The 23,670-nt window shown below is 34.5% G+C and overlaps 1 protein-coding gene across 1 annotated transcript in view; it reads left to right on the forward strand.

Annotated features, from left to right (window-relative positions):
* LOC129224948 (interferon regulatory factor 1-like) overlaps nucleotides 1-23,289 on the forward strand; it is an 80,480-nt gene extending 57,191 nt beyond the window's left edge. The window contains exons 3-8 of the mRNA XM_054859496.1: nucleotides 1,583-1,739; nucleotides 6,388-6,450; nucleotides 7,507-7,586; nucleotides 12,224-12,290; nucleotides 14,545-14,741; nucleotides 19,180-23,289. Coding sequence (XP_054715471.1) covers nucleotides 1,583-1,739; nucleotides 6,388-6,450; nucleotides 7,507-7,586; nucleotides 12,224-12,290; nucleotides 14,545-14,741; nucleotides 19,180-19,191 — 576 coding nt within the window. The 3' untranslated portion in view covers nucleotides 19,192-23,289. The remainder of the gene's footprint in view (nucleotides 1-1,582; nucleotides 1,740-6,387; nucleotides 6,451-7,506; nucleotides 7,587-12,223; nucleotides 12,291-14,544; nucleotides 14,742-19,179) is intronic.
* Nucleotides 23,290-23,670: the final 381 nt, after the last annotated feature.

The raw sequence follows: 23,670 nt of genomic DNA on the forward strand, positions 1-23,670 counted from the left end.
ATTCGGTCGGGACGAACTGGATCCCCTATCAGTCCGAGTTAATGAGGTCCTAGGTTGTTTCATTTTAAACCAAGTTTCGAAGCCAAAACTCTCCATTTATCGTCAGATTTAAATGGAGAGATCATTTTGCCATCTTCTCACTTGATGAAGTTTTTAAAAACTCGTCTTTTCTCGATAGGTTGCCACCATGAGGGCTTAGTTTGCATGAGAGCCCTCGGAAGCTTCCATGTACTTAATTTCAATTTTACGTGATTTATTTTAAATTTACGTTGGGTCGTCAAAAAGTAAGGTAACAAGAACTCTGACGGGTGTGCAGATTCTGTGTGTGATTAAAAATCATGCTGAAGGTAACGAAGATGATTGGAGCTTTCAAACGATACCGATGGATGGATCTGAGTGTCCACTAACAGGGCAAAATGCAAGTTAGAAGATGGCTGCGTTTAACGGAAACATGTCCGCCTACGAAACAAGAAATGTGATAAGGTTTTTGCGTTGGGAGGTATTTGACCACCCTCCTTACAGCCCCGACCTCACACCAAGTGATTTCCATCTCTTTGGACTTTCAAAGAAGCACTTGGAGGTCTCGCATGGAAAAAACCATCGTCAAAAATGTGAAACTCCATCAAGATGGCTTGCTGAACCGCAGCGTCGGTTATGAACTGCTGACCTCACAGATGTTTCTTTTAAGGTCCAAAGAGATGGAAATCACTTGGTGCGAGGTCCGGACTGTAAGGAGGGTGGTCCAAGGCCTCCCAACACAAAAACCTTATCACACATCTTGTTTTGTTGGCGGAACTTGTTTCCCTCAACTCAGCTATGTCCTGACATTTTGTCCGGTTTGTGGACACCCAGCTCCATCGACCGGTACCGTTCGAAAGCTCTGATCATTTTCGTAATCTTCCGTGTGATTTTTATTCATACAGGGAATCTGCACATCCGTCAGAGCTCTCATTACTTCACTTTTTTAAAACCCCCTCGTAGTATCTTTGGATTGTGTGTACATTGAAATAAGTTCTGAGGACTATGGACTCCCGCACTTCTTTTGTCAGCAGTTTAGCCCTGGTTTCCACACTGTTAAAAAAAAATCCCGAAATTTTACGGTAAAAGTTACTGGCATCCATCTTGCTGGTAACATTTACCGTAAAATCCTATTTTACTGTAAAAATTTTACGGTAAAATTAACGAGAGTTGAAAAAAGCAACATGCGGGCAGCATATTCGATCTCGGGACCTTCGTTTTTGCTGGCGGCTTTGCTGGCCACCATAGTTAGGACACATCGAGTGACGGGAAATACGTTGTTATGTGCTTCGCATTGTAAATCACGTGGTGTATGAATTAGCGCTGCGAAAGTTTATTTTTTCAGTACAATTTTCTGTAAATTATTTTCGTACTGTAAATACTCCTTTTTGCAGTAATATTTACCATAAAAGTTTCCTGAATTTTTAACAGTGCATATTAATAACTGCATATTGCTGACATGACTAAAATGACCATTATGTGATCCTTCAAAACGGATATTTAACAATTTTAGGCAGCTGCATGTGCACTAAATTTTTTGTTTTTTAGTTTGTGTTTATTACAGGAATGGGATAAGATGAGGGGCCGTTATGATCCATCGAAGAAAGGGTACTTTTCCAGGAGTAAACAGAGATTCCGGGCTCTGCTCTACAAATTTACACACGATCAACTGCTAAGGAGACTGGAATCTTCCGACAAAAACATCCATAAGTACTGCATTGGTAAGAAGACATCGGGTTGCCTTACTTTTTACATCATTTTTTTTTAGCCTTGCATTTCCTATTTTCCCTGAAAAATAATTGTGTCAGACGAAAGAAATTTTCCGACTAACAAATAAACCAAAGATTTAAAAATTTCTCACATTTGCTTTCATTTAATTTTGCTACCATATATCCTCTCGTATACTTACAACTTTGTGTTAAAAAATATATATTTTTTGGAGTGCATCTTAATCTTTTAATTTGCTGTTATTGTTACTAACAGCGTATAGGTTATTTACCTTTTGAGGTTAGGTTATATCCCTTTTTTTAATGGCTACTAAAAGTGAAAAAGTGCCATTTTTGTTGACTTTGGTAGACAGTGATTACTATTTAGAATTCCTAGTTAAGAGCTCTATGTACTATCCTTAAATCACTTAAATTTTTCGTGAAGAATCGGATAAGGGGGAGTCTTGTTGGAAAGACAATTTAATGAAGACAATCATGGTAATGAACAGGAAGGACTAGAAGCTATTGTAAAGAACAAAATTGTTGTCGCCATCGGCGACAGGGCGTCTAAATAAAAAAAAAATGTCGATTAGAAATTATCTTGCCAACCGCCACCTCAAAGAATGAATGTGCTTAGAATATATAAATGTGTCAAAAAATATATCAATTTACCAATTGACTAGCTCCGTTGCCCAGCTTTGCCCGATCTACCTTGAAAATAAAATTGTGTCAAGTGACATATATTCAACAATCAGGCTTAAATTTAAAAAAAAAAAAAATCATGCAAAATTTCCCTTACAAACAATGACGACATATATTAAAATAACTAGCAAAAATACCCGGCGTTGCCTGGGTCAGTAATAATTGTAAGAAACAATCGCTATTTTCTTTTGTTTTCTGTTTTAACTGAAAGAACTCAAAACACACCGCTTTGACGTGATTAAAAATCGAGCTTTTTTCTTACCCACAAAAGTAAAATAGCAAGAAGTATAAAGAACGAACGAACATTCATTTAGAAACGAAAGCACGAATTGAAGCACATAAAAATTTGAAGAATTTCCAAAATATGAACTAACAAAAACAAAGATCAGAAAAAAAAAAAATCTTTGCGCTTTATTTAATTAAATAGTACACACACAAAAAAAAAAAAAAAAAAAAAAAAAAAAAAAGAAAAAGCTCTCTATTATGTTTCCCTATGTGTGCAAAAAGTCGAGTTTCCAAATGTTTAAATGACTTTAAACTCATGTTTACTCCGGAGAAGCCTTGATTCAAAATTTTCATTATGTTTACTTTTAATATTGCTGTTGTTGGGTAACGAATTTTTGTAACAATAGGTTTTACATTTAATCATTTAATGGGGAAAGTACTGTTTTCGATCATAACTTTTTTAAACTAAGTTTTTTAGGAATCAATTATAGCCTTAGTTGCTTACTGATAATGTAGCTATCTATGGGGAAAAAATGGTTAAAATCCGTCCCAGTAGTTTTGAAATTTACCCCGGACATCCGGGCAGAGATTAGCCTTTTATGTATAAAGATGAGGATGCAATTCCTAAGAAAGCAATGTCATGCTTGCTCCAGAGAGGCCTTGATTCAAAATTCACATTATGATTACTTTTAATGCTCCTGTTGTTAGGCAACGAATTTTCGAAACAATGGGTTTAATCTTTAATCATTTGATGCGGAAATTACATGACATTTACTGTTTTGGATCACGACGTTCCTAAAGTAAGTTTTTAGTAATAAATTATAGCCTAAGTTGTTCCCCGATTATGTAGCTATCTATGGTGAAAAAATTTAAAATCCCTCCGGTAGTTTTGAAGTTTACCCCGGACATCCGGACAGAGATTAGCCCTTTATGTATAAAGATTTTAAGAAATTAAGATGGGAAAGATGGATAAAGCGCAACCATGGAAACACAAAATAATAAAAGTTTAAGAAATTAAAATGAGAAGCATGGAAAGAAACATGGATTCAAAAAGCGTAACCCTGGAAACGCGAAAATAAAATGGTTAACAACTTGAATGGATACGAGATTTTTCTAACTTGATTTAAAAGGGCTTGTAACTTTTTTCCCTTTGGAGATAAAAGCTTAGTTTTTCGACCATAGTTCGAGATAGATCTGGAGTAAAAAATGACGCTTTTTCCAATGGTGCCAAAAAAAAAAAAAAACTGTGGGATGATTCCTTCGCTTTTTATTGAGATATTTAATGAAGAAAGTAGTGCCTAAATTTCATCTAAAACTAAAAAAGTTCTAGCTAAAAACGCAAATGATTCCCGCCGTAACGAAGTAAGAGCATTGAAATAAATTGCGTAGAACGCAGAAAATTCCACCCTTTCCAATGATATGTAATATTAATATATGTGCAAGTAATTTTTCACCCCCATATTCGGAAATTTATGTGAAAATTGGGCCTAAATTGGAATAAAAAAAGAACTACACATCGATTTTGTTTCGAACTCGTCTGCAAACCTTTTCAGTACTGAAATAAAAATACTCTGAAAAGTTCAACGAAATCGAGCGGGTAGTTATCGAGTTTTGCACGTTTTACACAAACAGACGCTTTTTGGAGACTTTATTTTATACTATGTAGAGACAAAATCTTACTAATAAAAATCGAGATAAGAGCTTTTATGAAGTAATTTATTTTAGCACAATTGCTTACATTAATTAACGCATTAAGGATTATTAACTTCAATACAAAATTTAAAAAATGAGCAAAAAACATCTGCGTCTGGCGATGCTCTTAGTGCCCTTTTCATTTGAATCCTGGCAAGTTGCAATTCAAAAGATGTTTTCGCATTCCGAATTGCGATAGCATCTTACGTTAGTTGCACGTTCTAAATCGGTTAGTTTTCGTCGAGGTATGGCAAAATTATAAGGTATAAACCAACGTCAGGTAAGGAGGAAGTCGGGAAGATATAAACCAACTCCCTAATTTCGTACATAAATTTGACTCCGTTATATTATAAAAATCAATCAAACTTTATTAACATCGCACATAACGTTGCTACACCTCAAGAAGTCGTCGCTCAATTAAATTAAAAATCTATCGAACACGATCTCGTGCGTCTTTTACTTTTCGACAATGAGGTGTTGCCATTCGGCAGTTTGTGTAAAATGAATAAATATATTTAACTATTGAAATATACATTACAAATATGGATGAGATGTTGCTTTATATATTACTGGAGATGATCATTAAGTGGAAAACTGAAAAAGGAACAGGAACGTCAATAGCGGTCAAGTGAGGATAATAAGCAATTCGGGATTGCTCAATATTGTTTAGCTGATTGAGTCAAAAAATAAATAAATAAATAAATAAATAAATAAATAAATAAATAAAATAAAATAAAAAAATAATTTGAATTTTGTCATTTTGAATTCAAATTATTTTTTCGCAATCACGAGTGTGTGTATGTAGGCGTGTGTGTTTGGTATGTGTGTTTGTGTGTAGACGATATGTGTATGTGTGTGTAGGCATGTGTGTTTGTGTCTTTTGTGCAGGCATGAGTGTGTGGGTAGTTGTGTGTATGTGTGTATGGGGAGGGGTGTATGTGTGTATGTGTATGGGGAGGGGTGTATGTGTGTAGGCATGTGTATTTGTGTCTGTGTGCAGGCATGAGTGTGTGAGTGGTTGTGTGTAGGTGTGTGGGGAGGGGGGTATGTGTATGTGTGTGTAGGGCATATGTGTTATTGTCTGTGTGCAGGCATGAGTGTGTGGGTAGGTGTGTTCATGTGAGTGTGTAGGTGTGTGTGTATGTGTAGGTGTATGTATGTATGTGTTTGTGTGTGTAGGTGTATATGTGTGTGTGTGTAGGTGCGTGTATGTATGCGTGTAAGTGTAGGATATTGACGCAACCTGGAGACTGTTTTCGCTAGAGGAGCAGCATCGTGAGGAGCCGGTCGACGGTGGTGCTGCAGAGGGTGCTGGTGGGAAAATAAAATGCTAGGACGCCAAAACTGTCAAGTGAGAAAAATAAGCAACCGTGATTGCTCAAAAAAAAGTGGCCACTATTTCAAAAACGTGGCTACAAATGAAATTGTTATTACCGACCACTGGCGAGTAAAGGAATTTCAATTGAAGTTACTCGTGGTAGCGAAGATCCAGATAATACAGACGAAGAATTTCCCAGTTTCTGAGAGAAATATATTTTTTCTAACTAGTCTTAAAAGTGACTTTGGTGATAATAAATTTCCTAAGAATTCACGTGTTGAAAGAAAATTATTCTTCAAAAGATTTGTCCATAATACAGCTTTCTCTATCTGAATCTCGTGCATAAGAGCGTGCACTAGCGCAGCCAGAAATGTCTTCTGAAGGATTTTTTTTTTAAATAAAAAAATGCATTTTGGAGGGGATTTTTTGGTCAAAAATACCATCTGGAGGATTTTTTTTAATCAAAATTATCTTCTGAAGGTTTTTTGAAAATTAAACTAGACTTTTCGTAAGTATAAACTTCTTTGTTAGAATTCACATTTATGTTTGAACTAATGCCTCTGGGGGTGTTTTTACCCCCCCCCCCCCCCGCTGCGCCATTGAGAGTGTGGAATGTGTTTAATAAATTGTTAGTTTTAATTAGTTTCTAAATTTATTACTTTTTTTCTTCACTAATAGTAGATCTGGATGTCGAAATTTTATTTACAATATGTTAAATTATTTCAGTTAATTGGAATTTTAGAAGTACTCTAACTTCTGCCTTCAAAAAGGAAGTACAAAACCTGAAAGGTAAATTTATTTTGCTGCTACTATTTATTTTTGAAAAGTGGTTTTATTTAGACGTTTTATGATTTCGTTTTGTCCCTAATAAAGGTTAACTGAATTAGATGATGATAATACACTCCAAATGTCGCCAAATTGGCCATACATTGCTATTTCTTGCCAAATTAAACTCCAAAAAGTAGTTCCCAGAAAAGAGGTTAGCTTGGCTATATATTTCACTAGTGTCTCGGCAAACCAATAGCACTACGCCAAACCCATCCCAACTAACTACTGGCTAAGCAGGAAAAAAAAAAAACTTACAAGTGAAGTTTCAAAAAGTGAGATAAAATGGGGCCGTTTCCAAAATTTTAAAAGTATTTTTTTTCTGAAAGAGCATGCTTAAAAATATAGGATCTGACCATTTTTTAAATAATTTGTTCAAGTTTAATATTTTAAAAAAATTACTTAAATCGGTGCGCTTTAACTGTTTACGTTTCTGTCGTGTGACATCACAAATGATGAAATGCCAGTCAGTGTTGCCATTCACGGAGAAAAATATTTAATTCGCATCTTTACTCTCGTGTATTGGCAACGATATGGTTGATAGCAAGCGTAGAGCGCAATATTTAATTCGTTGCTTGATTATCATAACGTGGAAACGTGGTAGAAAGATGCGCCACAAATTGTATCGTTTGTGACGTCATAAAGACCACGCCTTGTTTCAAAATCGGACATTTTAAAAGATTAATTTAAAAAAATAACTGTTGAAAAAGTGAAAGTATTTTCTGAGTCCATGTTATTTTTTTTACTCATTCTATCAATTTCAGTGACTAAAAGTAGTACTTTTGACTGAAAAAACAACCCCATTCTGAAAGAAAATAAATAGTGTAAAAGCATAACTTTGCAAGATTACAACAAATTTAGCACATAAAAACAACATGTATTTACAAAATGCGTAACAATCTTAAGTGTCTTTTGGGAAATAACTTTCTTTTTGTTTTGCAGATCATGTAATTTAGCAGCAAATAAGTTACTCACCATCTGTTATCAAAAGGCACTTAATAGTTTTTTTTTTTTTTTCAGAAAAGGAAGAAGAAACAATGGACTATGTGAGGTTGTGGGACGCCGAATTGAATCACTCCAGTGACAGTGAAAAGGAAAATGTATGCACTTGTTGCTATAATAAAAATGTCCAACAGCCTGGAAAGTATTTTGAGAAATGAACAAACAATATTGCTAAATATTTTGAGAACGTGAGAATTGAATTATAGAAATTGACTTTTTTTGTGCGAGAAAAACTAAGTCAGAACCAGCCAGGAAAAACACCCCAAGTCACAAAAAAGCTTGATATTTCTCGTATTATTTGTGCTAGTCGTCTACTAAGTTTCATTTCTATCACTTACACTCCTTTGCTTCTGTCCGACTGAATTCAGATATATTTTCGAAACTTTTGTTCCATTTTGCCGATACTATGTTGAAAGTTCGAAGCCTGTTATTTCTTTTTAAAGGTATGAGAAAACCTATGTGCAGTGAAATCATAGCCAGGGCCGGATTTGGAAGTGTGGAGGCCCTGGGGCAACGAAGGAGTGGAGGCCCCTAATCAGGGTTTGAAAAGATCATATTTTCGAAAATATCCGATACTCTGATAATATCCGAATATTTTGATATGTATGTATATATCCGATATTTTCGATCAGCACTAATAGTAAATACATCCTCAAGTCACAGCTATTTATTTTTTTTTTCAATTTAGGATATTTTGTAAAAAATTTATTGTGTGTGTGGGGGGGGGGGGCTTTGTTGTGGAGGCCCCAGGGCAGTAGCCCCGCTTGCCCTCTCCTAAATCCGGCCCTGATCATAGCTCCGCTGGTGTTAGACAATCCGACTGAACCATCAAAATTGAGCTTTTAAATCAATGGTGCCAAACATTTTTTTTTTCTTACGCGAGGGCCGCACTGCACGTTAAGATGATTCTCGCGTTTCATAACATCACAGAAAAATTAAAATATTATTAAAATATTAGGACTCGACCGATGCATCGGCGCCGATGATTCAACCATTTAGCCATCGGCATCGGCGGCCGATGCTAACTTGCAGGAAACATCGGCCCATCGGCCTTAAAAAACATCGAAAAGCCGATGGAATTGGCCGATGTTTTCAGAAAAAAAGGACCTTTGATGTTTTACTTTTTATTACGAAGTAAAGGGAGTTATTTTTTTCATATAAAATTGGTTACTTAAATTTCAGTATGAATTTCTATTTTAGTCCCGTTTGAAAGAGTTTTTAATACTGCATTCAGGTACCAAACAAGTTGATTATTGCTTTGTTTCTTGCAGCTGGATGTACGTATGTATCTCTCATAAGTCATAACTCACAAATGCTAAGCTGTAGAAGGATAAATTTTCGCATGTGGGTTGTGCGTACGTTCCAGTTGTGCACTTTCCTTTTTGTTTTCGATCGGGTATTCTGAAAAGCCTCTTTACTCATTTTTTGTGGCTAAACTAATATAGCGTCTCAGACTGACGATCATTTGGTGGTATATTGCCGAATTGGAGACTATGGAAACAAATATGAGATGGCGAAACCGATTTTTGTGTAATTTTTTTAGATTCTCGTTGAGCCGACGGTAATTTTTAATTTTTCGATATTTGTAATATAAATCACAGTAATGCAGTCTTTTCTGTATCGCTTCGGCGGAGTTATAAGTTTGAGGCCCGTCGAAATACATTATGGGGCTCTATTTCTCTATCACACAAGTTGTAAAACATTTATCATAAGCAATTTTGTAACTCCTACGGTGCCCCTATGGTTATGGGGCCTCTCGCGCAATTGCAACATTTGCTATATTTTAAATCCGCCACTGCACGTCAAAACAAACTCGGGTTCAAGTTTTGAAAGGGTTTTTCCGCTCAATGTTTATGATTATTTTGAACTCTATTTTTTACGACTATTTTTTGAATTTCCGAGAACACTTGCGTGCTCCTCCTCCTACTCCCTCAATTTCTGAAATTAAACTCTAGTTGTACTTCTGAGTCGTTTAAAAGTAACACCATTCATAAAATTAGAGATTTTTCTTTCAAACTTTATCTATTGTTTAGAAAGAATTTAGAGCATTAATGTAAGAAATTGATTAAAGACGTTTTGAATGGTGACATAATTCGGAAATCGAAGGGACTTTTGAATTTTTTCTTCGGAAGTGCTGAAATAGATTCAGAAACTCTTCCGAGGCGTTGATTTTAGCGGTTCTTTACTAAAGAATTTAAGTTGAGGTTGGGGCCGAAGTGTGAATTACTCCAAAATCAGAGAGTGACCCCCCCCCCCTAACCCTCTCTCGAGGTTTCAAGCATTTCTTAAATATTTAGCAATTATTTATTTTGGTCAAGAAATGTCATTTTGCATATTTCTCATACTTGTTTCACCTATATTTCGTAATGCGCCATCTTTTCATTATTAATAGCGATCGATTTTTTTTGTTGTCAGTAACTATTTTTCTGTATTTATATAAAATCAATGAATAAGTTATTTTCGTTTTTTATAGAAAAGTTTCAAGGATTTTCTATTATGCAATTTTTTAAATTTCAGAAAATTATTGTTAAATTGAAAAGTTTAATTTGAACTTATTTGTAAAGCTTCATAAAAGTTTAAACAATCAAATTGTTCAATATTATGTGTGCAAACATCAGATTAAGTAGTATATGTATTCAGTTATTAACTTGGTGTAAATATTGAGTTTGTTTATTGTAGCTGCGTTTTAAAAACATCGCTCTCTTCATGGCTATTTTTTTCAGCAAAATTTATGTCACTGTTATAGCTTTTATGAAAAATGCAAACTTTTCTATTCATAAATTTTAAATAAGTATAAAAATATTCCCATTATGATTTAATATTATAATTTATCTGTTACATTTTTAGTTTAATTTGATGAGTAAAAAATGCCTACGTGCAATCTTTCCACTTTAATTGCGTAATTTGTTGACGGTTTCATAGTTTTATTCTTATTTTTTTTAATGATTAATCAACATAATTCAATGTTTTTTAACTATGTTTAATGTACCTAAATCCATACATTAGTACGATATTACTGAAATCTTAGTAAATATTCAATTAAAAAACAAACAAACAAATCAATTGGTTATTAAACAATCTCTTTGTTTTTCTCCCTTCCTTTCTTTTTCTTTTTTTTTTTTTTTTTTTTTTGGCTGTTGTTCTTTCTTTTTCATCATACAGCAGTTAAAAAAAGGAGAAGCATAGCTACACCCTATAAAGATTGTACGTAGTACGATCCAAAAGCTCGGGGACAAGCTGCATAAAACCTTACCCAGAATAGTTCACATTACCGAAGCACATCCACCTTCAAAGGGTTACCTTGAGGGACTATGTACTTCTGCCAGTGTTCATATAACTTTTGGAAACACTCCTGGAAGCCATTTTTCGATGAGCCTTCTATAATGCAGCTTTATCTTCTTCTGACGGAAGAAAGCGGCGTCCATGCAAATGTTTTTTTTTTTTTGCTGAGAACAGGTAAAAGTCACACGGAGCTAAGTCCGAAGAAACGTTATGTTATTTGTTTGTCATATCAGAGTATTGACCAGTCGAACCGTGCATCCTCAACATGAAAGTCGCCTTCTTCCCCACGATGAAGTTAAAGCAGCAGCACAAGAGGCCTTACAGGAGTTTGCGAAAAATGTCTTTCAGGAGTGCTTCTAAAAGCTATACGAACGTTGGCAGAAGTGCATAGTCGTTCGAGGTGACTATTTTGTAGATAGATGTGCTTCGGTAATGTGAACTATTCAGGGTAAGGTTTTATACAACTTGTGCTCGAACTTTTAGATCATACTACGTACGTATGAGTTTTCAACTTACTATTTCATAAAGTTTTTGAGTGACGCAAGTTTACGCGCATGAAGAGATCACAAGAGAATTTGCGATAATTAACTGAGGAGACGTTCAAAATGGATATTTCGATCATCTATATGTTCTTAGGTACATATGCATGTACAAATGTGCCGAAAAATCTTGAGAAGTTTAAATTGGGTGATCGTAAAATAGAAATTTAGGTCAAAATCTGATTTTTTTTTTTTTTTTTTTTTGTGATTACAATTCCTTATTCGTAGAAAGGAAGTAAAGTGAAATGAATCAAAGATCCTTTAAATCCCTGATAATTTTATCAATTTATTTCTGTTTTATTTATTTATTATTTTTTTTTTTTTGCCATCGGCTATAGGCATCGGCCATCGGCCATCGGCAATCGGCCATTTGGAGGAAAACTATCGGCCATCGGCCATCCTTGAACAATCGGCCAACAATCGGCATCGGCCCATCGGCCAAAAAATGCCATCGGTCGAGCCCTATAAAATATTTTTAGATAACATGGACCACTGTGAAAAAGAAAAGAAAATTACAAACCAAGAATCGTTGTTGTCATTTAAATAACAGCTGACTCTAAATTTGCAACAATCTGTCTCAATGGCAAATGAAGATGAAAGATTGTTTTGGAAGGTTCCAGAACCTAGTTTCGAATACTAATGTTTAACAAACTTGCTCTCATGGATCATCTTCGTGCGCCACGTTTCACCCACGGGCCGTAGGTTGGGCACCAGTAGTTTAAATCATCAACTGATGAGGATAAATCATGTTTTATTTTTTAAACTTCAATTATGAATATTGTGGTGTAGTTTTATGCATAGGTATTAATTAACAAAAAATACTAAATGCTTTCCAGCTGCTCACCTTGTTTTTGCTTAAAATATTGTTCCACCTTTTATTCTTACATTTCAATGTGGTATTTTTTCGTTTTCAGGTGAACTTGACTGCTGTTTTCAAAGATCACATGTATTCCAACGTACATCAAGTACCTCAATTAACAGGTATTAAGTGATACTCATGCTTAACTAAATTCGGTTTCACACGCAAGATGTAAGACGTTCTAAGTTAATTGAAACGCCTCTAATTAGGATTGTAATAATGTCAATAATCCTCGTATATATAATAGCCAATGATTGAGTAACGCTCCTGACGTCATCAACAATGAACCTCGCTCTACGGCATGATCAATACGTTTTGGTAATTTTTGACATGCAGGGAAATGCTTTATTTTGACGAGGCTGAACTGGACCCGGTAACTGCTTTACTGGTAAGACAGTTTCTTCATTTCTGGGGAATGAAAAAACGAAAAAGGGGTCAACAAGGAACGCTATCTGCTGGAGTTTAGGGTTCGTCCACTGGAGTTAGGATTAAAATTTCAACTATAAAAATATCATCAAACAGGCAATGGCTTCGTTCAAATGTTGAAGCAATTTTCACACGTCATACCTCAACAGTCGATTGTGTAGTAAGTAATAAAAGTTGAACTTGGCTTTCTTTTGTTTGATGGGGCTTTTTTTTTTTTTTTTTTTTTGAGCAATCACGATTGCTTATTGTTCTCATTTGACTGTTTTTGGCGTTACGCTGATTTTTCCCACCGCCACCCTCCGCACCTTCACCGTGGACCGGTTGGCTCCTCACGATGCTGCTCCTATAGCGAAAGCCGTCTCCAGGTTGCATCCATGTCCTACACACTTGCATACATACACAACTACACACGCGCACATACACACAAACACATACACACACAAACACATACACACATACAAACACTTACACACACGCATACATACAGACACACACATACACAACTACCCACACATTCATGCATGCACACTGACACAAACACATATGCCTACACACACATACACATACCCCCCCCCCCCCCAACACACACATTCATACACACACATACACATAACCCGTACACACAAACACACACGCCTACATACACACACTCGTGATTGCGAAAAACATAATTTGAATTCAAGATGTCAAAATTCAAATTAATTTTTTTTTTTTTTTGCTCAGTGTGGTATCCTATGGTAAAAACCTAATGTTTTTGCGTTCTTAACTGTTTTTTTTTTTTTAAAACTTTTATGATTTTTATACACATTTTTCATTTATTTAAGAACTTTCTTTCCTTTTTTTCGGATACTTTTTGGTGCTTTTTTAATTTCGTTCTGATTTCAGTCTAGGTTTTTTCATTTTTGTCAATTTTTATTGACATTTATATTTCTACCATTAGAATCATGAAATTTGGTACACCATCAACATTCATGACGATCACTCGAGTGTATAACTCACGGATTTTTTTTTAAATTCGATTTTGTTTTTTATTTTATATAAAGTGAAATTTTCGGAGAAATTCCCTGTTTTAGGGTCGCAAAACTTTTTACGCGTTTTAAATTTTTAGCTTAAAAGTAAAAACCTAAATGTTTGTCTTAAAGTAAGAACAAGAGATGTTTATATGCTTTACCTCCAAGAAGAACGGATCTAAATGAAACACAAAGACATAGGGAGAGACATTAAATGCCATTCGTTCGAATTTCGACTAGTGATATTATTTGAAATGATGAAGCAATTATATATATGGTAGTTTAATTCATGTTGAAAATCAAAGAAACGAAAGTGTATAGAACGCGCTGGATGCTCCCGACACCGATGCGCGTTGTTACTAACTGGAGACTAGAATCATAACCAGTAGATTGTTACAGAAATGTTTAAATATTCACTTACAAACTTAATAGGCAATTTCGTAGGATGACTAGTCCAAATTAATCATTCGTTCAAGGTGTGTTTAATGTCCTTAAATTGAACGTTTAACTTCAAAAATTTCACTTGAAAGACAGAAATCAGTCTGCCGATTTCTGGAAGACTGAATTCCGTCCCCAGTTCCGAAAAGTAGCGCTCATGGTGTACATGCACTTATACTGCCAAGAACTCTTTAAAACTTATGATTCGAATACTGTCTAACCACGGATTGTATGGAATTGGCAAACGTCCAGTTGAGACAAGTCTATCTTAATGAGGGGAAAAATTAAAAATTTGATGCGCGTGTTTCGCTAATTTGAATGAGACTCCGCTTAAGGCTAATGGCTAACACACATCTGCAAAAGCTGACACCCCTGAAAACTAATAGATGCGCCCCTTTCCGCCTGTAAATCGGATGTTTGCTTTTCCATACAATCCGTGATCAGACAGTAATTATAACTTCTAATGCGCGTACATGAGTGCTCATCTAATTTTCATTTCCAGATCTAGATGATCCATTTGTTTTCAGTGATGTGCCGTGGGCAGCAAATCTGCCGTCTCCAAATTTCTACCCGATTTGTGACTTGGACGTGAAAGATCCACCTGCGTCAGAAGTTAACTATGGCTTTGATGAAAGTCATCTGCACGAACTTGAAGACGGCTTACACGTGGAGCTGATTACCTTATTGGAGACGCAACAAGTAAGTTTCGATTTGATGTGTTCAATTTGTCATTGGAATTCTTCCAGAACAGGTTTCCAGGCAGGTGAAAATATAAGAAAAGAGCCATCCTGGAGAAAAACCCGCTCTCCCTATATTGGAAACCCTCCATTGCAACCAAACTAAAACTCTTATTAGCCATTTTTTATGTTTTTTACGTGCAAGATTTATTGATTCTATATTTAAGTACGTTGATATTTATCAGAATCTCTTGTTTAAAGAATTGCTGAGACTCCTTTTCAACCTTTTTCACTTTGGGGAAACACTTGAGTTAATCGTTTTCTTGAAGAAACTTTTTAGTTACCAAATTTACCAAATTGCTATTGCATCTCTATTTTGTCATAATGACAACATCTTAATAAGATAATGAATGGTAAGGTTGCTAAAGCTCTGTCTTTTCTTTTCTTTCTTTTTCCCCCTTAAAATATTTTCAATATACAAAAGCAACGAGACTGCCACCGAAGATGGCCAATATAACGAAGTTTAAGGATGGTCATAAAATCGTTTTACTTTCATTAAACTCATTCAATTGATCCAAGTTAAGACTCCTCCCGTTGTTGCAATAACAACAGTAGTTCACTTTTCCGAACTTCATTTATCCGATTGCTTCCATATTCGAATACAGTGACGAGCCATTGGTCATAAACCGCTCGTGACTATTTTTCGACAATGGAATCCTTCATATTTTAGAAACACTTTTAGTATTTTTTTTTCTTGCTTTTAGGAAAGGAAGTCATTTTATCAAGACAATAGTATATTTTTGAGGCAGAGAAAGAGAGAGGCAGTGCTGCCAGATTGGGGGAAATTTCCCCATTTTGGGGAAATCTGGTGCTCTCTGGGTAAATTTTGGGGAAATGGGTTTTGAGGGGAATTCTTTGGGGAAAATTTTTTTCTTGGGGAAACCCTGGGGGAAAAAAAACTCAAGGAAAAAAGTTTTTTTTTCGTATTTAGATTCGCGTGAAGAAGTAGTAGTTACATTGTTTGTATTAAACAGTGTTGGTTTAGCTTTAATCAATTTTATGGAATTCGCATTTCGCATTATGTGGAATATTATGCTACGGAATTCGCATTAATGTTCTGCGTGAGTAACTAGTTGATACGTGAAACGGGTAAAAAATAAGTGTGATGAAGAATGTTCTTGGATAAATATATACAAAAATCATAGTTTTAATGTACATACAGAAGCAGAGTAGTAAATGCAAGTAGAAAAAAAAAACATTCGGCTATTTCTCATCTCTCGGTTAGGCGCTTGTATTTATGACTAGTGGCACTTGCATGGCTTTGCCCGTAGTAGAAAATTATAAGGTCTTTTGGTTCCCCTGTATATTTACAAATAATGCATGGTGAATTTCTCGCCAATTGGCTTGCCCACGTTACGGTTCCACGTTATGATAGCTTGTTAATTTACTCGTCCACCTTATGATAATTTTGCGCTGGAAAATGTTCTTAAAATTGGAATAGAAAAAGAAAAAAATGAATTTTCGAAAAATCGCTTCAAGGTGCTCACCTCCATGCTACCAACTACAGTTAACCCTCGTTTATCGCAGTTAATTCGTTCCAGAATTCACCGCGATAGCTGAATTTCCGCGAAGTAGGATTCTATATTTATAAACCGAATGTTTTCCTAATTAGAGGGCATAAAACTTACTGACGACAATTTTAATAGGTTTTTAACATAGTCAGAGCCCCCTAGACATGAAACAGCACCTTTATCCAACATTACATTTGTATTACTTAATATATTGCACAAAATATGAGAAAACGAGATATATTAGACGGAATCGATATCACATTAATTATATATATATTAGGAAATAAAGTACACACACACATGCAGTTCTTACACATTACTACTAACCTATGAAAATAGCTCAGCTTCAACTTGTTCAGTGATGAATTAATTTCCAGTTAGTGACCGTATGTGCCCCCTTTCTTCCTCTACCCTCATCAAAGGTATACCCATACAGCTTAAAAAGCAAGTACGTTGTTACACACCATTAGAGATGTATTTATCCCCTAGTAATAATACAGTGATTTATACTTTGCAGTTAGCGTTTAAGGTTAAATTGAGATAAACTTTCTTCGGCAATTTTAAACCTCCACTCCCTCAACTAGTACAACTACAGTCCCTAAGAAGATTTTACCTTACTTAAAAGACATAATTTGTAGTTCTCTTGTAATAAGAAAAAGTTTACACGAGAACATAAAAAAGGCTCATTGCTACAATTAAAAAAAAAAAAAAATTGCGATGTAGTGAAACCGCGAAAATTGAAGCGCGATGTAGCGAGGGACGAATGTAATTCTTTGAGAGACTTTCAGCTTTATTATTACTACAGATAAAGAAAAGCGAAAATGGGAAGAAAAAAAGAAGTTGGGGTTTATAGAAAGAAAAAGTTATAAGAAAATTTGGCTATTTGGGGAAAAAAAAATTTTTCAAGAGACAAAAATATTAGAGGAAGTCGATTCATTTTTTGAAAATATTAGTGGAAAAATAATTTTTGAATCTGGGGAATTTTGGTAGAAAACATCACTTTTTGGGGAAAAATTGGAAGGGAATTGGGGAAATCTGGATTTGACCATCTGGCAACACTGGAGAGAGGAGAATTATTGGCAAGCTGCCAGTTGCAAATACGAACTTTTGGACGAAGGGCGGGAGGTGTTGAGAGCATTGAGAAGGAATAGATGGAGAGAGTGCAACCCTACTATCCCGATACGGCAACAGTACCATGTGACTTGGGGAGCAATTTCGAGTTGACCGTAACCGCTGAAGAAGTTTTCATTAGCTGAAGCCATGCATGATAACAACATTTAACTATAGAAGGGAAAAATTAGATTTATAGTAATAGTGCAGTATTCTAGCATTGTAAACTGTGAGGAAAAAGCCACACCAGGAGGTCCAGTAACTTTTCCCTAGCATGTATGAATGTTTTTTTACTTCTAAATAAAGAAAAAATAACATTTATATGCATTCAACGAGTACATATTCCACAGTTGCCTTTAATTTTTAATTTTTTGTACTTATTTTACCTATAAAAGTTATAAAACATTGTATATCTTGAGTGCAAATAACATATTAGTTCCATAAAAACACTTTTCACTTAACTAGTAATTATTTTAACGGCTCTTAAGCATTTTGTGTACATTTGTTTTGTTGGCGAGTATCTTCTCGCCAAGCTCCTGTGAACAGCAGATGCGAAAGAATAAAGATTTGATATTTTTATGCTTCAATTTAAATACTAGTATGTCTACGTATGAAATCATTTCAAAACATTGATTACAATACATATGAATCCATAAATTTTCAGTCAATAACAGAACACTTTAAACTATTTGTACATGCCCGTCATTTCAAGGAATAAACAACAAAATACGTGAAAAATGCTATTTTAAAATCCGGAAAGAAGTGGGGAGAGGGTGTTTGAATGATAGGCCTGTATTTGTATCCGTTATTTATTTATTTATTTGTTTATTATTATGCGGTAAAGGAGTTGGAGCCAGAGTTGCTCTGATATGTATTTCTTTTCCCCGACTTCATAATAAGCGCCCTCCGTCGCATCGTCTGAATAATATTTAAGGCCAAAAGAGCGATTGCATGCCAAAACGCGACAACTTCCCAGCCAAACAAGTCACCTGACCTGGGAAACATTGGATCCGAAGCTTATTTCACTGAGACATTTGCTATGGCTCCCTTCATTAGTATTCCTTTTCAATGGACTTGAGTTTGTTTCCGATGAGACTTGAATTTGTTTCCGATGTTTTCTCATGCAAATGCGGGGGACGAATCGAGGATGAATCGGCAATGACGTTTTCTTTCCGATTCGTCATTGTGACGTCACACACGTTTTGCTGCAGCGCTATCATTTCTTTTCTTATAAAAGCTTGTGTCTTTAGTTAAAATGGCGAGTTGACCATTTAAGTAACATGTTTGTGCATGAAGTTCATATTGAACATGATTTTAACGTTTGAATTTACAAATAAAACTAAATGCTTTTAAATTTCTGCCCTGTTTCATTTTTCCACTGCGTAAATCTCAAAAGGAGGAAATGGACGTTTTTAATTAATGTCTCGGCTAGTTAAAGTCGTACAAAGGCGAGATTGGGCGCATTACTCTCCCCGAAACATTACGAATCTGTCAGTACCCGGATCGACTGTCAGTTCTGTTCTCGAGAAGATGCGACTTCAGACAAACATACCGACTCGCTTAGATTTTAAAACTAGGGATAGTTCATTTCTTTCACTCCCTGTTAGTTATTGAACTATTTTTATGATTTAAAACCCCTCTTTATTTATTTATGTGTTTATTATTTATTTAGTTTATATTATTTATTTAGTTTACATTATTTATTTAGTTTACATTGTTTATTTATTTTATTTCTTATTGTTTCATTTTTTGTTATTTATTTATAAATCCCTTTTATAGCCATTACTATAGCTGGAAAAAGCTTGAAATCTGAATGTGTACAAATCGTCTGGTTTACTATTCCTGCGAAGAAGTTCCTTTCCATTTTGCTTCGTCCTTCTCCTTGGACTACTGAATTTTTTTAAGTTTTTTTTTTTTGTTGAAACGTTTTAGAATTAAATACAAAGCTCTTTGAAATAAGCTTTTTAAAAATGATGCTTTAAAATATCATGCATTCAGATACTATGTCCAATGTGCAGAAGGCATTCCATCATTCTAGTAGTTACGTATTTATTTCATAGATGACGCCACTGAAATGTTATTTTTTTAAATGTAGAAATCTGTGAGAAAATAGAATTATATGAGCGAATTAATTTTCATGTTGCTTGAATACCGAGTTGTCTTTTAGGGTGGTTGGGCTGTGAAAGAGCATTTTTTTTATATTCAAATAAGTTTTGAAACGTTTTTTTTTCTTTCTTCTGAGATCAATTAGCAACAGTAAGCTAGTTTATATTCAGTACATTACCGCCCATTAGCCATGATGAGTGCTAATAAGCACGAAACTGCAGTCCTCGGCTGGAAATGACTGAGTTGGCGGTGTATTTCAAGTAAGCTAGTTCTATATTTTTCTAAAAAGAAAAAAAAAAGCGGGAATAGGAGAGTAGACACAATGGGGTTATTTCCATCATTCAAAAGTACTAGTACTTTAAGTCACTGAAGTTGATAGAATGAGAGAGAAAAAAAAAAAAAAAAAAAAAAAATGGGGCGAGGAAAATCCTTTTTCAAAACGGTTAATTTTTAATTAATTTTTTAAAATGTCTGATTTTTCAAATAAGGCGTGGTCTTTATGATGTCACAAGTGATGCGCTTTGGCGCCGATTCCACTGGCGCGCTGAATGCTTACGCTTGCTGTCTACCGCGTTTCCACGTGATTATAATTCAGAAGCGAATTAAATATTGCACGCTAAGCTTGCTATTAACTGTATCGTTGCCAACGCATGTGAGTAAAGATACGAATTGAATATTGCGCTCTGTGCTAATGGCATCAGTGAATGGCATTCCAACATTTGTGATGTCATGTGCAGAAGCGTAAAAAATGAAATTGAATCAGCGCACGGATTAAAATAATATTTAAAAATATTAAACTTTGTCAAATTACTCAAAAAATGATCAGATCCTGTGTTTTTAAGCATGCTCTTTCAGAAAAAATACTTTTAAAATTTCGAAAACGACCCATTGTGAAAAGTTGGGGAAAAAAAGTTTTCAAGAAAGCAACAAAAACAAAACAGTTATACCTAGAGAGTATAAAATAAAAGATGGATTAAAATAAAGACTAAATGAACAAGTCTCTATTGAAACTTCGTAAAAAAAGCCCTTTATAGACTGGACAATTTTGTGTCTGTTCAGTTTAAACATTTTTGTTTTCTGAGTCGCTGTACAAATGTTCATGTACTCCCCCCTCCCTCCACACACACGAAAGGCAAAACTATAAAAGTTATTTATGTTCATGTGAGTGCTACAAATGATGAATATTGTGTAATATAAACACTCTTGACTTTAGTGTGTAGTACACATACAAAAGTCAGTCTACTTCAAAAACACTAATATAACTCCCTATAGTAGTTTTTTGAACTGTTCAAAACTGATTGAATATCGCTCAAATCTAAAATTGAAATAAACAAGTAACTAAAATTAAAAATTTTAAAAAACCCCGACTGAGTCGCAAATGAAGAACTAGGAAGGAAAATTGAAAATCCTTTAAAGAGTCTTATGTTATTAAAAATCAATTGCAAGTATTTTATTTGTTTACAAATACAAACTGGCAATAGATAAAAATTTTAAATCATTGCTTTTAATTTCCTTGTCGGCCAACAATGAATGGGGTCGTTTCCAAAATTTTAAGAATATTTTTTTCTGAAAGAGCATGCTTAAAAACATAGGATCTGACCATTTTTTAAATAATTTGCTTAAGTTTAAAATTTTTTAAAAATTACTTAAATCGATATGCTTTTATTGTTTATACTTCTGCCGATAACATCACAAATGATGAAATAACCTTTCAGTGTTGCCATTCACAGAACAAAATATTTAATTCGCATTTTGACTCACGTGTACTGGCAACGATATGGTTGATAGCAAGCGTAGAGCGCAATTTTAATTCACTTCTTGATTATCATAACGTGGAAACGTGATAGAAAGATGCGCCAAGGAGCATCATTTCAGACGTCATCAAGACATTCCTTGCTCCAAAAATTGGACATTTAAAAAAATTAATTAAAAAAAAAAAAACAGTTGAGGAAATAAAAGTATTTTCTGGATCCATGTTATTATTATTATTTTTTTTTTTTTCTTATTCTATCAATTCCAGTGACAAAAAGTAGTAGTTTTGACTAAAGGAACCAACCCCATTCGGTTTATCAATCGCGTGAATAAAAGCTTAGCCATTATTGAAATCTGCTTTAATAAAACGTTATAATTCGAATTCTTTGAAACATGGAAGTTCCAAACACATTCTATCTGACGCAGAAAAAAATTCTCTTTGTTTTGGTATTAAATTTTAAAATTTTTAACTATGTTTTCGCTGCAAAAATCGCAATTTTTTTTTTAGAGTTTTTTCATTAATCTTCGTTAATTAATGTCATCCAAAGATGCAACCTAGCTAAGAACACTCTCGATCAACTATCCTTTCGAACACATTTTTTTTCAAAAACTAATCAAGGGGATCAAACTTATAACCCCCTTCCTTTTTGTGTCGGGGGTTAAATAGGAATAGGATGTTGGTTGTAGTCGCCGTTAATGTGTGAAATTAGCATCAATTGTGTGAAATTTGGATTTGTTGTAAATTTTATTCATCATGTTTCTATCATCTGTGTATCTGAGAAGGTGGTGCTTCACATGCTTCGAAGATTCAAGTACGATAGAATCTCGTTTATTCTTCCTTCTTTTATCCAGATCTAATTCGTAGAGTTAAAAAAAAAAAATTACATTCACACAAATAATAATCTTAAATTGGGCCATTCCACCGTCACGTGCGGGACAATCTGATTCGATAATTTCATAAACATTTAATAATAGATCTTGATATTTTAATTAAAGCGGATAAAGCATATTTTTCGTCATTTAAACATTTCGACATAAAAAAAAAATGATTAAAAAATAACTGTTGGGAAAAATGAAAATATTTTCTAGGTCTGTTTTTTTTTTTTTTTTCTTATTCTATCAATTTTTGTGACTAAAAGTAGTACTTTTGACTGAAGGAAACAACCCCATTATAATAGCTAAACTACTAGATATTCGCTTTTTATTTTGATTAAATGTACACTTGCTGCATGGATCGTGCAATAAATTTATAGAAATCTAAACTTCATTTCGTGTCTTGGGAACACTACACTAGAGACAGTCTCTAGTGTGGTGTTGGCCTAGTATCTAGTGTTGTGTAGTTGACAGACACTAGAGATAGTCTCTAGTGTGGTGTTGATTTGGCTCGTCGTCAGCCTGATACCACTGCAGCTGAACTATAAATGATCACGTGTGTAATTGAATATTATAAAGTGTGAATTGTACAAAACATTCCTAAGTAATTTTGTTGCAAAGCTTTGTTTTTCGTCGTATTGTTTTTTAATTTAAGGATTTGTTTTGCTTATTTTCCATACTACCTGGAACGAGGTTGCATAAGTAAAAAAAATTCTCCAATATGCAGCACGAATAACCTGCAAATGAAATTTATTTTAACTCATTTTTGATAACTCATTTTGCTTATTTTCTATACTACCCGGAACGAGGTTCTATTTTTTATGTGAAAAGCTTTCTCCAATATGCAGCACGAATAAATTTCAAATGAAATTTATTCTAACTCATTTTTGCTAAAGTCGTAAGATTTTTCTAAAATCTCAGGTAAAATATTCGTGATACATAGTTCTTGAACTTATTGAATACTGACATGAGTTGCTTTTGATCAATTACAACGATAAAATTATGTTTGATTGTTCTTACCAGTTGATAAAACTCTTTTTGTGCTTTTATCTCCGTCGAAAAGTTTATGTAATCAGTAATTGTTGTGAATGCTAAGTTGTTTTATGTGGTGCTCGTTGATTACCTGTTCTATGTATTTTCTTTTTTATGTTGTTAATAAAAAATATTTCAATTCGAATGTCTGATCGTTTTCATTATAGAAATTAATCTTCTTCAAGAAGTTCTTCCTGGAAAAAAGCTTGTTCCGAGCAAGCACGAATGGCTTAAAAGCATTATAAAATTGTACAATACGGTCCCGAAAACTCGAACTAATGGGAACCGGGAAGTGGCTGAGTTTGTGAAAATGTCGGGTTATCGAGGATACGCATGCAATAAATACTTAGCGCGTGGGTTTTTAGCCCTGCCAGAGTATGGCCGAGTTTTCGGGATTCGGCCGGGTTATCGAGTGCCAAGTTTTCGAGACTCTACGGTATTAGATTTTAAGCTTCATTAAAACATTTTTGAAGAAAATCATGATGCTCCGCTGCTTTTTTACAGACC

This window comes from Uloborus diversus, chromosome 6, assembly GCF_026930045.1.
Source record: "Uloborus diversus isolate 005 chromosome 6, Udiv.v.3.1, whole genome shotgun sequence".
Classification (NCBI taxonomy): Eukaryota; Metazoa; Arthropoda; class Arachnida; order Araneae; family Uloboridae; genus Uloborus; species Uloborus diversus.